Source organism: Triticum urartu, chromosome 3A, assembly GCF_056163025.1.
Source record: "Triticum urartu cultivar PI428250 chromosome 3A, HENAU_Tu73, whole genome shotgun sequence".
In the NCBI taxonomy this organism is placed as follows: domain Eukaryota; kingdom Viridiplantae; phylum Streptophyta; class Magnoliopsida; order Poales; family Poaceae; genus Triticum; species Triticum urartu.
Window position 1 is genome coordinate 596,249,214 of NC_141875.1, and position 15,530 is coordinate 596,264,743.

At 52.4% G+C, this 15,530-nt stretch overlaps 1 protein-coding gene across 1 annotated transcript; it reads left to right on the top strand.

Annotated features, from left to right (window-relative positions):
• The first annotated feature begins 3,015 nt into the window (after window positions 1-3,015).
• LOC125545311 (protein OCTOPUS-like) lies at window positions 3,016-5,743 on the top strand. The gene has a single exon (XM_048709212.2). It carries the CDS (start codon window positions 3,349-3,351, stop codon window positions 5,341-5,343), a length of 1,995 nt encoding a protein of 664 aa, XP_048565169.1. The 5' UTR covers window positions 3,016-3,348; the 3' UTR covers window positions 5,344-5,743.
• Window positions 5,744-15,530: the final 9,787 nt, after the last annotated feature.

A 15,530-nucleotide genomic window follows, 5' to 3' on the forward strand; every position in this document is an offset into this window, starting at 1 on the left:
AATTTACAAATATTTACCATTTCCAACCCAATGTGAATTTAAAAATGTTCACAAGATGGCCACAAATTTGTAAAAAAATATTCAAGAAAAATGCGACTCCCATATACATGTCTAGTGTCGAGTTTCATCTGGGACAAAAAACGTCAGCCCCCAGTTGCGTGTTAGGGTGGACTTGCATCTGTGACAAAAATGGGTCACCCCCCAGTCACGTATCATATTGAGTGCAGAGTTATAACTTGGGAAAATTGGTCAGGCCCTAGTTTCGTATTGAGGGTGGACTTGCAGCTCAGACAAAAAAAGTTAACCCCCAACTGCATGTCAAGGGTGTAGTTCGACATGCAGGTAGGACAAAAAATGGGTTGGGCCCTAGTTACGCGTTAATGGTGGACTTGCAGTTGGAACAAGAAAAAAGGCAGGGGCCCAAATTGCATGTTGGGGATGAAGTCGCAATTGGGACAAAAATGGTCAATCCCCCAGTCGCATGTTGAGGATAGACTTGCAGCTGGGATAAAAAAGGGTCGGGCCCCCAGTTGCGTATCGAAACTGGAGTTGCAAGTAGGGGAGAATTTGGTTGCCCCCCCCCCAGTTGCATGTCGTGAGTGGACTTGCAACTGCGAGAGAAAAAAGGTGGGCCCTAGTTTCACATCGGGGCTGGACTTGCAATTGAGACAAAAATAGGTTAGACATCCCAGTTGCAGGGTGTAGGTGGACTTGCAACTAGGACAAAAAATGGATCATGCGTGGTTGCGTATTAAAGGTGGACTTGCAACTAGGATAAGAAATAAGGCGGGTCCATTTTGCATGTTGAGGGTGGACTTACAACTAGGACAAGATGGGTCGGGCTCCCCAATTGCATGTCGAGGATGGACTTACAACTTGGAGAGAAAAAAAGGTGGGCCCCAGTCGCATATCAACTTGCGGCTGGGACTAAAATGGGTCAGACATCCCAGTTACAGGGTGTGGATGGACTCGCAATTAGGACAAAAAATGGATCATGTCCGGTTGCGTATCAAAGGGGGAGTTGCAACTAGGACAAGAAATATGGCGGGTCCATTTGCATGTTGAGGGTCGGCTTGCAACTGAGACAAGATGGGTCGGCCTCCCCAGTTGCATGTCGAGTATGGACTTGCAACTTGAAGAGAGAAAAAAGATGGGCTCTAGTTGCATATCAGGGGTGTACTTGCAACTTGGACAAAAAATGGGTCAGACATCCCGGTTGCAGGGTGTAGGTAAACTTGCAACTAGGATAAAAAATGGGCCGTGCTCGGTTGCGTATCAATGATGGACTTGCAATTAGGACAAAAAATAAGGCGGGTCCATTTGCCTGTTGAGGATGGACTTACAACTGGGACAAGATGGGTCGGCTCCCCAGTTGCATATCGAGGGTGAACTTGCAACTAGGTCAAGAAAAAGAAGATCGGGCCCAGTTGCATGTCGGAGGTGGACATGCAACTAGGACAAAAAATGGTCGACCCCTATTGTTGCATGTCGATGATGGACTTGCAACTAGGACAAAACAATATGCCATGTCCAGTTGCGGATCAAAGGTGGACTTGTAACTAGGACAAAAAATGAGACGGGTTCATTTGCATGTTGGGCTGAACATATGATTGGGACAAGATGGGTTGGCCTCCCCAGATGCATTTCGAGGGTTAACTTGCAACTAGCACATAAAAAAGGGATCGGGGCCAGTTGCATGTCGAAGGTGGAGATGCAACTGGGACAAAAAAAGCCATTCCCTAAAGTTGCATGTCGATATAGGACTTGCAACTAGGACAAAAGAAGGGACTCAGTTGCATGTCGAGGATGGACATGCAACTGAGGCAAAATGAGTCGCCCCCTTAGTTGCGTATGAAGGATGGACCTGCAACCGAGCCGAAAAAATGGATCAACCCCAGTTGCATGTTGAGATTGGGCTTGCAATCAGTGAGTATTTCTAAGGTGGAGACAAGACACTTATTGCATCATCATTTGCCTGACATCTCTTATAAAAAGAAAAAAATCACAGAAAAAAACACAAAGACAACCGCAACGCGGCCAGGCACAACATGAGGTCTGCACTAGCAAAAAGAACAATAATGATACTACAACTCACTAGATGCGGCACATACCATGCCAGGACAAAAAAATGGCAAAAAAGAAATAACAACGACAACATGCGGATGTATGTAGACACATGTGTGTCGACACAAAATCCATCATTTTGATTGTGTGATGTGCGAGTTAGATATCTCACTCTCTCCATCCCAAAATAAGTGTCTCAACTTTGTACTAACTCTAGTGTAAAATTGTACTAAGGTCAAGACACTTAATTTGAGACGGAGGGAATAGTTATTTTCAATCTAGATGTGCTTTTCTTAAAAAAATATGAAAATAAAACAAACAAAAACTCCAGCAAAAAGAACAAACAATGTAAAGCCAAACATGTGACCTACAACTTATGGCCCATGCAGGAAACGGCACAAAAGAAGCCCACCGGCTTCCCTAAAAAAAAGCCCACCAGCGGAGAAAAAAAGAGGCAAAAGGAGACGGTGCGGCCGCACCAGCTGACCAACAACGCGTGCGTCAACACAGTCGCACTCGTATGTGGGCAAGTACTAAATGGCATGATTTTTATAGTTGTTAGATGTGTGGTGGATGACTTAGATGTGACATAGTTATTTTTCATCTAGATGTGTTTTAGTCAATCTGTTTTTTTTTTTACCGTGAGCTAGCAGAGCATTTCTCGGAACTACAAGCGCAAAGCCCATTGATGGTCTCGAAGCGGCGGCTAGGTGGGAAGCTGTGTAGCTGCAGCAGGAAAGAGCAAAAGCAGAGAGAGTGCATGTTGGTCACGAATCAATCCTCCTGTTCGGCGGCGTCGGTGGCCGGCCGGCCGTTGCGCCGTGCGAAAGGCAAAAGAAGAACGCGCGCAAGGTGGCGTTTTTTTTACCACACGCGTGCATGCAAGGTTATTCGCAAATAATCACCTTTGGATCAGCCAAATCCCGATCGATCGATCGCCTCCAGTGCAGAATGTGAGAGGGACGCTACGCTCGAGCACACAGAGCGAGCACACACAAAGCAACAAGCGAGCCACGGAGCCCGAGAAGGCAGAGCTGCAAAGCAAAAGGAACTATAGACGGAGAGAGAGAGGTGAGAGCGGGGGCGCGAGCTCGCCGGGGCCCGTGATCCGCCTTTAACTTTCGCTTTCCTCTCTCCCTCCGCGCCCCTTCTAAAAACCGGCCATGCCCGCCGGCATCCACCACCCGCCCGCTCCTCCCAGAACCAGAGCGGCGCGAGCGAACGTTGGGGCGCTGTGAGGTGACGTCGACGCGCGGTGTGGTGGGGGGAGGGGAGGGGACGGCAATGTCGCTGCACATGGACCCGCCGGCGCCGCCGCGCCGCTCCAACGTCACCAGCTGCGACCTGCACCCGGACGAGGCGTTCACCGGCTTCTGCACCGCCTGCCTCCGCGAGCGCCTCGCCGGCCTCGAGGCGTCCGCGGCCGCGGCCTCCGCGCCCGGCCGCCGGTCCACGTCCGCCATCCGCTCCCTCTTCGCCCGGCCGTTCGCCGCGGGCGCCTCGTCGTCCGCGGCTGGCGCGGTGGCCGAGCCGCCGGACCTGCGCCGGTGCAAGTCCTTCTCGTGCGGCCGCGGCGGGGACGTGCTCTCCGCTGCCGCTGCGGCGGCGGCCGCGGTTGCCAGGGGCGACGAGCCGCAGCGGCACTCGTGCGATGTGCGGGGCCGCGCCACGCTCTCGGCGCTCTTCCACCAGGACGACCGTGACCGCGTCCGCGACGGCACGGCGTTCGGTTCCTTCCCCGTCTCGTCCTCCGCCGCCGCCGCCGTGGCGCTCACCGCCGGCGTCGCGCCTCCGCCCCTGCAGCCGCCGCTGTTACCGCGGCGCGTGCTGGAGGATTTCTCCGAGGAGGACATCCCCGTGGTCATGGAGCGCGAGGACGAGATAATGCCGGTGTTCGAGCCCGTCCTTCCGGTGGACACCTCCGGCGAGATTGTTGAAGCCGAGCCCAATGCCGCTCGGGATGTCAAGGCCATGAAGGATCACATTCACACAGATCTTGAGTCGTCGGAGCCCGTGAAGCCGCCGCCAAAAGACCTGAAAGAGATCGCCGGGAGCTTCTTTGGCGCCTCGGTGTTCAGCAAGAAGTGGCAGAAATGGAGGCGCAAGCAGAAGCTCAAGAAGGAGGCCGCCGTGAGCAAGGCCGCGGCAGCGGCAATGCCACCGCCGGAGAAGCCATCCAAGCCGTCGTTCCTTAGGCGGCGCCGCCTCCGAGGGGATGCCGGCTCGGAGAACGCATTGGGGCGGCGCTCGTGTGACACCGACCCGCGTTTCTCCCTCGACGCCGGCCGCATGTCCATCGACGACGCCGGCTTCACCTGGGACGAGCCACGCGCGTCGTGGGACGGGTACTTGTTCGGCGCGGGGTCCGGCATTGGCCTCGGCCGCGCGCCCCCGCCGCTCTCCCGCCTCCCGCCCATCCTGTCCGTCATGGAGGACACCCCGGCCGCCGTCGTCGAGCGGTCAGACGGCCAAATCCCCGTGGAAGACGATGGCGACCTCGAGCCTCCAGGGGGATCCTTCCAGACGAGAGACTACTACTTCGATTCTTCCAGCCGGAGGCGCCGGAGCCTGGAGCGCACCAGCTCAGTCCGCCGGCCGTCCTTCGAGGTCACCGAGCCGAAGCCAGCACCCGCCGCAGCGAACGGCAACGAGTCCCCCATCGCCATTGGCGGCTCAGAGTTCTACCACTTCCACCACGCCGAGGACCTGCTGGACCGGGGCTTCAGCTCCAACTCCCTGGTGGAGGACATCTCGGCGAGCCTGGAGGCGGCAATGTCGGGGCCGGCGGCCAAGAAGCCGCCCCGCTGGCGCAAGGCGTGGAGCCTGTGGGGGTTCATCCACCGGCGCGCCGCCGGGCGCAGGGGCGGGGGCCCGTCGGACATCGCGGACCGGTCGTTCTCGGAGCCGTGGCCGGAGCTGCGCGGCGGGCGCGGGGCCGGCGGGCAGAGCAGCATGCAGCGGTGCAACAGCAACCTGAGCGCGCGCAGCTCGTTCAGCAGCAACAGCGGCGGGCTCGGCAGCTCGCGGCGCAGCTACGTGGACGTGAACGGGAACGTGAGGCGGAGAGGGGCCGAGGAGGCGCAGCCGCACGTGCTGGAGCGGAACCGCAGCGCGCGGCACTCGCCGCCGGGGCGCGTGGACAACGGCATGCTGCGGTTCTACCTGACGCCGATGCGGAGCGGCGGCGGCGCGGGCGCGCGGCGGGGCGTGCCGGGGGGCAAGGCCGGGCGGCAGCTGACCTCGCAGTCGTTCGCCCGGAGCGTGCTCCGCCTGTACTGAACCAACGAACCCGGCGCCGCGGCCGGAGGGGGGCCGGTGATAGTAGCCATAGCCATAAGTCTTGGTGTAGTATTGTACTAAGCTCGATCTTGCTGTTTCTTTCTCTTCATTTGGGGGTGGGGTGGGGGTGGATAACACGCAGGCAGTTCATGTTGATTTCCTCTTGCATTTTTAGCATCCTCGTCGCATGATCAGATCAGATCAGTGGTTCTCTTTCTTTCTTCTTGTGAAATCAGCAGTTGAGGCTCTGGACGTGTCGACTGTCGAGTGCCATGCATATGCGTACGAGGCACGAGCTTGTTGCAATCTTGTCTCGGTCTGATTCTGGGTGTGGCTCCCCGGTTTTAATGAAGAAAGAAAGCCCGACGCACGCTGGGCCGGCATCATCGCTTTGTGTCAAGTTGTCAAGCGCGAGGGGCCCCTGCCCGTACAGGTCGTAGGTCTTTTGGCCCTTTTCAATCGTGCGGAAATTCATTCCTCTTCGTTCCGAGTCCCAACCTTTAAGGGCAAAATTGATAAATTTAACCTACAAACGAAATCAAATTACAGAATGAACTGTTTGTGAAACTATTTCACGCGGCTGATCTTTTTGTGTGACGCCCGACACGAAGGCGCCACACTACACTGTGCAACGCCTCACAGATAGGCGCTACACGCCTGGTCAGCGTCGCACCCGTGTGATCCAGAAATTACTAAGTCGGTGTGCAGCGCCTGAGAGCTTGGCACCACACTATACAGTGTGGTGCCTAGCTTCTAGGCGTTGCACTAGTGGTTGCTTCATTTTATAGTGCAGCGCCTGAGAGCTAGGCGCCACACTATACAGTGCAGCGCCTAGCTCTCAGGCGCTGCACAATGACTTAGCAAATTTTAGGCGGTTTGAGATGCAACGCTGGCCAGACGTGTAGCGCCTATCTGTGAGGCGTTGCATAATGTACTGTGACGCCTTTGTGTCGGGCTCACACAAAAAGGTCACCCACGTGAAATAATTTCATAGGCAGTTTATTCTGTGATTTGATTTCGTGTACAGATCAAATTTGTTAAATTTGCCACCTTTGAGTCCCGAGAGAAGAGCGTGACATGGACATGGACGTGGACGTGGACGTGGACGGGCACGGTACTCTACGTGCGCGTAGGAGCACTGGTGTGGTGTCTAACGTTGGCGGTACAGGGCTCGCTCGGGCCCGTCCACTGCACGTGATTGGTCCTTAAAGGGAGTGAGGGGGCCGTGCTTTCCTTGCCGCCGCCTCGGAAACCGTTAAAGGCGTCCCATATTCCTCCTCCGTCGCCGTCTCGCCCGCGTCCGCGCTTGTTCTCGTCGGATCGGACATGGGTGTGGGTTGTGAGCGTGCCCACCCACCGGCAGGGGAAGGGGAGTTGGGCCCTCGGCCGGGTCGAGCCGTCGCTCGCTGGTCTGCCGCTTTTGTTCTACTGCTAGCTGCCCAATTCCGCCGGCGCGGCCGCTGCCGGTTCAGACACAGCGCTCCTGCAGTTTCTGGCCTCCTCGCCGCACCCATGTTCCCATGCACGTACTGCCTCACAAACCTCACAAACGACCCTGGCGACGCAAGTTTCACAGCCAGTAACAGTACGTGCTGTTGTTGTTATTCGAAAATGTGGGAAGCAGCCAGGAAGAGCGCCCTCTTAAACAAAATGGTATTTTCTTTGGGAGCACCTACATGTGAGGTGCTTCGAGCATCTCCAGCCATTGGCCCTTTCAGGACGCATAAAAATCGTCCCCTGAGGCGAGCCGGCGATACAATCGGCGCTGGGGGCGGTTTTGCGCCCAGTCGTCGGCCCCAGCTCACCCCCAGGCGTCGAAATTGGCCTACTTTGCAGCCCCATTTCGGTGAATAAAGAGTCCATATGGACGAGAATAGGCACATATTCGGCGTGGTTCGCCGTGTCTCGGCGTTCAATTATCAACGCAACTTTTTCTTACCACATATTTCATCACAGAAAAATCAAATACTTCAACAAAATAGTACAACAACAAATAGTTCAATACAAATTATATAGTTCAAAAAATAAAAACTTGTATTTCATCACACGACGTCCCCCTTGAGCCTCCATAGGTGCTCAATCAGATCTTTCTGCAGTTGATGATGCACCTGTGGGTGTGGGATCTCCTGACGCATACTGAGATAGGCAGTCCAAGTGCCGGTAGCTGGTGATCAACTTCGGCTAGAGGACCGTGCCTGTAGTATGGTTCAGTGTCAAACACTGGGTCTTCTTGCTCTCTCTCGATGATTATGTTGTGCAAGATGACACAGCAAGTCATAATCTCCCACATTTGATCTTTGGACCACGTTTGAGCGGGGTACCGGACAACAGCAAATCGAGATTGGAGCACACCAAATGCCCGCTCGACATTCTTCCTGCACGCCTCCTGAATCTTCGCAAACCAAGCGTTCTTGCCTCCTGGCACAGGGTTTGAGATGGTCTTCACAAATGTCGACCATCTCGGATAGATGCCATCAGCTAGATAGTACCCCTTGTTGTAGTGCCGCCCATTTGATCTCGAAGTTCACCGGAGGAGAATGACCTTCAACAAGCTTGGCAAAGACAGGAGAGCACTGCAGCACGTTGATGTCATTGTGAGTTCCTGGCATACCAAAGAAGGAGTGCCAAATCCAGAGGTCCTGTGTGGCCACCGCCTCAAGCACCACACTGCAACCGCCTTTGGCGCCTTTGTACATCCCCTGCCAAGCAAATGGGCAATTCTTCCATTTCCAATGCATGCAGATGATGCTTCCAAGCATCCCAGGAAATCCTCTTGCTGCATTCTGTGCTAGGATCCGAGCTATGTCTTCCGTATTGGGTGTTCTCAAGTATTGCGGTCCAAACACTGCCACCACTACCCGACAGAACTTGTAGAAACACTCTATGCTGGTGGACTCGGCCATGCGCCCATAGTCGTCGAGTGAATCACCGGGAGCTCCGTATGCAAGCATCCTCATCGCTGTCGTGCACTTCTGTATGGAGGTGAATCCAAGGGCGCCGGTGCAATCCATCTTGCACTTGAAGTAGTTGTCGAACTCCCGGATGAAATTCACAATCCTGAGGAAGAGCTTTCGGCTCATCCGATAACGGCGCCGAAATGTTTTCTCGCCGTGAAGTGGAGCATCGGCGAAGTAATCGGAGTAGAGCATGCAGTAGCCTTCGAGACGATGCCGATTCTTTGCTTTCACCCGCCCCGGCGCCGAGCCACCTCGCCGTGGCTTTTCATTGCTCGCCAGCAGTTGGGCGAGGGCGGCGAGCACCATGAGATGCTCTTCTTCCCGGATGTCGGCCTCGGCTTTCTCCTCCAGCAGCGTGGCGAGCGCTTCCTCGTCATCCGAGTCCATCGCCGAGGCAGGCAAATCGCCGAACACCTTGCGCCCGGTGGGCGTGTCCCCGCCGCTAAACTGCCCCTCCGCGGCCGAAAACGCCTAGCCGCTGTTGGAGGGGCTGCCGCGGCGAAGCTCTGCTATTTTTCCGGCGTGGAATGACTATCTAGTGGTGAAAGCCGGCGGGCGGCGCCGAGATATAGCTACTGGCGGCCGAGGGCGCGGGGGGTGGGAGGCGAGTCGGGGAACAAAACCTTGACTTTTCCCCTGACGACGTGGGCCAGCCGTGCTTTTCCCTTGCGCCGGAACCCCCAACTGCCCCCCAGTGCGCCGGGTTCGGCCTGTGACCGCCGGGCGGAAAAAAGGCCCGAGCCGGCGTTTTTCGGCGTCCTGGGGGCACGACTGGGCCGTTTTTTCGGCGCCGGCGCGGCAAAAACGCCTGGGGAGGGCCTGTTGGGGGCGCGGCTAGAGATGCTCTTAGTTTTGGTCCCTCTGATTTTGACCCGTTAGAGCAACTTCAATGGGGCGACTCATTTCGTCCATGGCCATCCGTTTGGGTCGGCGCGGACACAAAAGATGGCCCAACGCGCCGACCCAAACAGATGTGTGTCCGTTTTTCGTCCGCGGGTGACCTATTCCCGACTCATTTTTTGGGCCAGATTTGCGTCGGCGCGGACACACGACGGACGCACACGCGCTCGCCTACTCCAGTCCCCGGTGAAAGCTATTGATGAAGCGTCTCAACTCCCTTCAGGGAGCCCGCATGTATATATATTAGATTGCAAGATAACCCTCTCGAGGGGATATACATGTTCGGTTTGGAGAGATTACAGAGAAAGGGGAATAGAGATAGATACTTAAACAGAAAAGATCTACCCTAATGTGTGGCGCCCAAGGAACTAGTCTGGCCCACAATATAACATGGTTAACACCCTCCCTTAATCTAAACTTTGCAAGTTGAGATTACGTCTAAACTCCTCAAAAGGTTTCGTAGCCAAAGCTTTTGTGAATCCATCTGCAACTTGATCTCTTGAATGAACAAAACAAATGTCCAGTTCTTTGTTTGCAACTCTTTCTCTGACAAAGTGATAATCTATCTCAATGTGTTTGGTTCTGGCATGAAAGACAGGATTTGCAGCTAGATATGTTGCACCAAGATTATCACACCAAAGACAAGGAGTTTGTGTATGATGAAAACCAAGCTCCTTGAGAATAGCTTTAACCCAAATGATCTCAGCTGTAGCATTTGCCAATGCTTTATATTCTGCCTCAGTACTCGACCTGGAAACTATAGCCTGTTTCTTTGCACACTAGGAAACTAAATTAGGACCAAAGAAAACTGCAAAACCTCCAGTTGATCGTCTGTCATCCAGACAACCTGCCCAGTCAGAATCAGAAAAAGCACTCACAAGAGTAGATGAAGATTTACTGAAGGTCAATCCAACACTCAGAGTATGTTTCACATATCTTAATATGCGTTTTGCAGCAGTCCAATGCATAGTGGTAGGTGCATGAAGAAACTGACAGACTTTATTTACTGAAAAAGAGATGTCAGGTCTGGTAAGAGTCAAATACTGCAGTGCTCCTACCAAACTTCTGTACTTGGTGCCATCCTCCTGACTCAGAAGTTCTCCTTCACTAAGAGAGAGTTTTTTGAACTGGACAAAGGTGTTGGTGAGGGTTTACAATTCTGCAACCCAACTCTCTGCAAAAGATCATTTGCATATTTTTCCTGAGACAGATGAAGACCACCTTCTCTGTTTTTCTTAACCTCAATACCAAGGAAGAAATGCAAGTCCCCCAGGTCCTTGAGAGCAAATTCTGAGTTCAAATCTGACAAAAGAGCAGTCACTGCTTCATTTAAGGAACTTGTAACAATTATGTCATCAACATAAATGAGCACAAAGATGGATATATGTGACTTGCGATATATAAACAATGAGGTGCCAGACTTTGAAGGAACAAAACCAAGTTGCTGCAGCTTTGTACTTAGACGAGAGTACCATGCTCTGGGGGCTTGTTTCAGCCCATAAAGTGACTTATCAAGTCTGCACACATGATACGGTTTGTTCTTATCTTCAGACCCAGGAGGTTGCTTCATATATACTTCCTCTTCCAGAACACCATGAAGAAACGCGTTCTGCACATCTAGCTGTCTGAGGCTCCATCCTTTAGACACAGCAATAGACAACACAAGACGAATAGTAGCAGCTTTAACAACTGGACTGAAAGTATCCTCATAGTCTATGCCATACCTTTGCTTGAAGCCCCTGGCAACAAGTCTAGCCTTATACCGATCAATAGAGCCATCCGACCTTCTTTTTATTCTAAAGACCCATTTGCAATCAATTACATTTTTACCTTGTCGTGAAGGAACCAAATGCCAGGTGCCATTTTTCTGAAGGGCCTGAAACTCATCAACCATAGCTGCCTTCCACTTGGGATCAGCAAGAGCCTCGTGATGTGTGCGGGGTTCACCTGTGGATGCAGCCAAGCCATATTTAACTTTGTAATTAACGGGTTGAATAACACCTGCGCGGAGACGTGTATGTGGCACCGTAGCAGTTGGCTGCACAGAGGATCCGCCAGCCACAGCAGGCAGAATGTCAGCAGCGCTTGGGGCTGATCCAGAGGGAGTAACAGTAGCAACCTCGTCTGCTGTGTCCCCCTGTCCCGCCGGATCGTCTGTGTCTCCCTGCACAAAGGATTCCACCGGATCCAGCGCGAGGCGCGTGCTGTCGCCCGCAGCCGATACAGGCGACCGAGTGGGGCCCCGCCTGGCGTAGACTCGGGGCTCAGGGGCGAACCGCGCTGGCCCCGCGGTAGGAGTGGCCCACGTGGCCACTGCCGGGTCAGAGGCTGCGCGACCGGTTGCAGACGCGGGGCGCGAGTGCGCCTGGTGGGACGAAGATCCCGGAGCCGATTCTGCCGACGCTGGCGGGTGCAGAGGCGCCGATCCCGAGGCAGATTGCCTCTAAATTTCCATGACAGGTACAGAACAGCTGGGAGCGCCATTTTCAACTGTTTTTGTACCGTTTTGTGCGCAATTTTCAGCAACATGATCACCTATAGCAGCAGACTCATATGCAGAATTAGAAGCGTTAGTCATAGTTGGATCAACACAATCATCAACACCCACAGGAGTAACACCGGAGAGATGTGGAGGAAGGAGAAGAATCTCCTTGCGAAGAAGGGCACCGACATTGGGATGTAGTTTTTCAAAAGGGAACCGAGTTTCATCAAAGACAACATCCCGAGAAATATACACACGACCAGTGGAGACATCTAGGCACTTGACACCCTTATGTTGAGCACTATAGCCGAGGAAGACACATTGTTGGGAGCGAAACGAAAGTTTGCGAGTGTTGTAGGGACGAAGATTAGGCCAACATGCACACCCAAAAACACGAAGAGTAGTATAATCAGGTGTGACATGGAGAAAACGTTCAGTCGGAGTTTCATGAGCAATAGTGCGACTAGGCCACATGTTAATAAGATGAACGACAGTAAGGAAAGCTTCGTCCCAAAATTTCAACGGCATAGAGGCTGCAGCTAAAAGGGCTAGGCCTACCTCAACAATGTGTCTATGTTTCCGTTCTGCGGAACCATTCTGTTGATGAGCATGGGGACATGATACATGATGAGAAATGCCGATCTTTTGAAAAAAAGAATTAAGTTTCTCGTATTCCCCACCCCAATCCGATTGCATGGCAATGATTTTACTATCAAACTTGCGTTCGACGAGAGCTTAAAAATTGTGAAAGACTTGAAAAACATGCGAACGTTTTTTAAGAAGATATATCCAAGTGTACTTGCTATAGTCATCAATAAAACTCACATAATAAGAGTGTCTACCGACCGAAGTGGGTGCAGGACCCCATACATCAGAAAAAATAAGCTCGAGAGGTTTGGTAGAAACACTAGTGGAAACAGGATAAGGTAATTGATGATTTTTTGCTTTCTGACATGAGTCACAAATGGTTTCTGAGTTTCTCTCACCAACAACGGGGAGTTTATTTCTACTAAGAATTTGATGAACAGTAGCAAATGAAGGATGTCCTAAGCGACTGTGCCACCTTTCGGCCGAGAGCTTGATGGCGCCATAGACTTGTTTATTAAACTTGCAGTATTGAGGAAGCAACGCATATAGCCCTTGAACACAGACACCTCTATGAAGAATCTTCTTCGTGACCTGATCCTTGATCAAAAAGAAATATGGGTGAAACTCTAGGAAGACATTATTATCAAGAGCAATGCGATGAACTGAAAGAAGGGTTTTGGAAGCATCAGGAACATGCAAGATATCTTTTAAGACAAGATTTTTATGTGGGGTGTTGATAATTGTGTTACCAATACGACTAATCTCCATACCTGCACCATTGGCCGCCGTGTAAATTTGATCATGACCATGGTACTTCTCATGCATGGTTAGTTTCTCCAACTCTCCGGTGATATGATTCGTCGCCCCCGTGTCCATATACCAGTTGCTATCAACACCATATGATCCATCTGCTGTAGCTGCAATTTTCTTTTTCTAGGAGTTGTCATCGGCATAGCGCCAATCACAATCTTTAGCAATATGGTTGTTTTTTTACAAATCTGGCACTTGCCTTCATAGCCATCATAGCCTTGGAAGGGGCGCCGGTTGTTGTTGGAGGATCTTCTGGTGTTGTTGCTGCCGTGATTGTTGGTGGAGTAGTAGCTGCCGCCGCCTCCCCCTTGATAGCCGCCACCACCATTGTTGTGATGGTAGCCGCCGCTGCTGCTGAAGCTTCCATTGGGATGGTAGCCGCCGCCACCACCTCCTCCCTGATAGCCGCCGCCGCCTCCAGCATGGCTGTTGCTATTGCCAGCATGGTCGTCGCCGCTGTGAGAACCACCACGGGATCTGCTGCCACCGTTCTTCTGGTTGCGGTAGCCACCACCTCGTCCTCCCTGTCTGCCGCGAGATGCAGAGTTTGCTGAAGATTTGAAGCCTCCAGAACCATTACCATGGTAGAGTTCGACCCGCTGGTCAAAGTTGGACACGAGGGAGAAGAGGAGGTCCACCGTGACGGGCTCGGTGCGGACATCAAGCGCCGAGATCAGTGGTTGGTACTCCATGTCGAGGCCGGATACGATGAACGTGATGAGCTCCGGTTCTCCGATGGGTTTCCCGGCCGCCACGAGCTCATCTGAGAGAGATCGCATGTAGCCGAAGTATGTTGATGCAGACTAGGTGCCCTTCTGGGCGTTGGTGAGGGCGGCATGAAGGTTGTTGGCGCACGAGAGAGAGACTGCAGCGAACATGGTGGACAGCGCCGTCCATATCGCATGCGACGTCTCTAGAGAGGCCACCTAAACGAGGACCTCCTTGGAGAGATTCCGGAGGAGGTAGGCGACGATTTGCTGGTCCTGGACCAGCCAAGGGGCATAGGCAGGGTTTTGCATCACCTGATCCTTGCCATCCTTGTCCTTCGCGATGATGGTCTTGGGAGGTTCATCTATAGTTTTGTCGATGTAGCCGTACAAGCCAGCACCCATGATCTGGGATCGGGCCTGAGCTCGCCAGAGAAAATAGTTCGTCCTGGTGAGGGGTTCAGAGATGTTGTAGTTGAGGGCAGAGCTGGGGAGTGCACCGGAGGTCGACATGGTGGTGATGGAGATCGATGGTGATGGTGTAGATCGATGGAGAGGGAAGGAACGATGGAGTAGGGTAGCTAGATGCGATGGAAGAGTCCCGCTCTGTATACCATGAAAGCTATTGATGAAGTGTCTCAACTCCCTTCAGGGAGCCCGCATGTATATATATTAGATTGCGAGATAACCCTCTCGAGGGGATATACATGTTCGGTTTGGAGAGATTACAGAGAGAGGGGAATAGAGATAGATACTTAAACAGAAAAGATCTACCCTAACGTGTGGCGCCCAAGGAACTAGTCTAGCCCACAATATTACATGGTTAACACCCGGGCCCGCTGGTCTGTGGCACATTGGCCTCCCGTCTCACCCTGCGGCCAACAAGCAATCCTCCCGAGTGGCATCCACCTGCAGTGGCGAAGCTGAAGCAGATATCAGCTGGACCGGTGACTGGCCCAACCCCTATTCGACGACCTCGAGGTGCTTTGATGAACCACAAGTATAGGGGATCAATCGTAGTCCTTTCGATAAGTAAGAGTGTCGAACCCAACAAAGAGCATAAGGAAATGACAAGTGGTTTTCAGCAAAGTATTCTCTGCAAGCACTGAAATTATAAGTAACGAGTAGTTTGACAGCAAGATAATTTGTAACGAGCAAGTAATGGTAACGGCAAAAAATATGCACCAAGGTAACCCAATCCTTTTGTGGAAAAGGACATGACAAAACGGTCTCTTATGATAAGCAAAGCGTTCTTGAGGGTACACGGGAATTTCATCTGGTCACTTTCATAATGTTGGTTTGATTTGTGTTCGCTACTTTGATAATTTGATATGTGGGTGGACTGGCGCTTAGGTGATGTTCTTACTTGAACACATATCAAGTTCACATGATTACTTGCAACAAGATTTCTCCCGTGACCTCAAGAATGAAAGTAACCACTCACAAATGATAATCATGCTCAAGATCAGAGGGGTATTAAATAGCATAATGGATCTAAACATATAATCTTCCACCGAATAAACCATATAGTAATCAACTACAAGATGTAATCAACACTAATAGTCACCCACAAGCACCAATCTAGGGTTCCGGTACAAAGATGGAACACAACAGGTGAACTAGGGTTTGAGAGGAGATGGTGTTGTTGAAGATTTGATGGAGATTGCCCTCCCCAAGATAGGAGAGTTTTTGGTGATGATGATGACGATGATTTCCCCCTCCGAGAGGAAAGTTCCCCCGGCA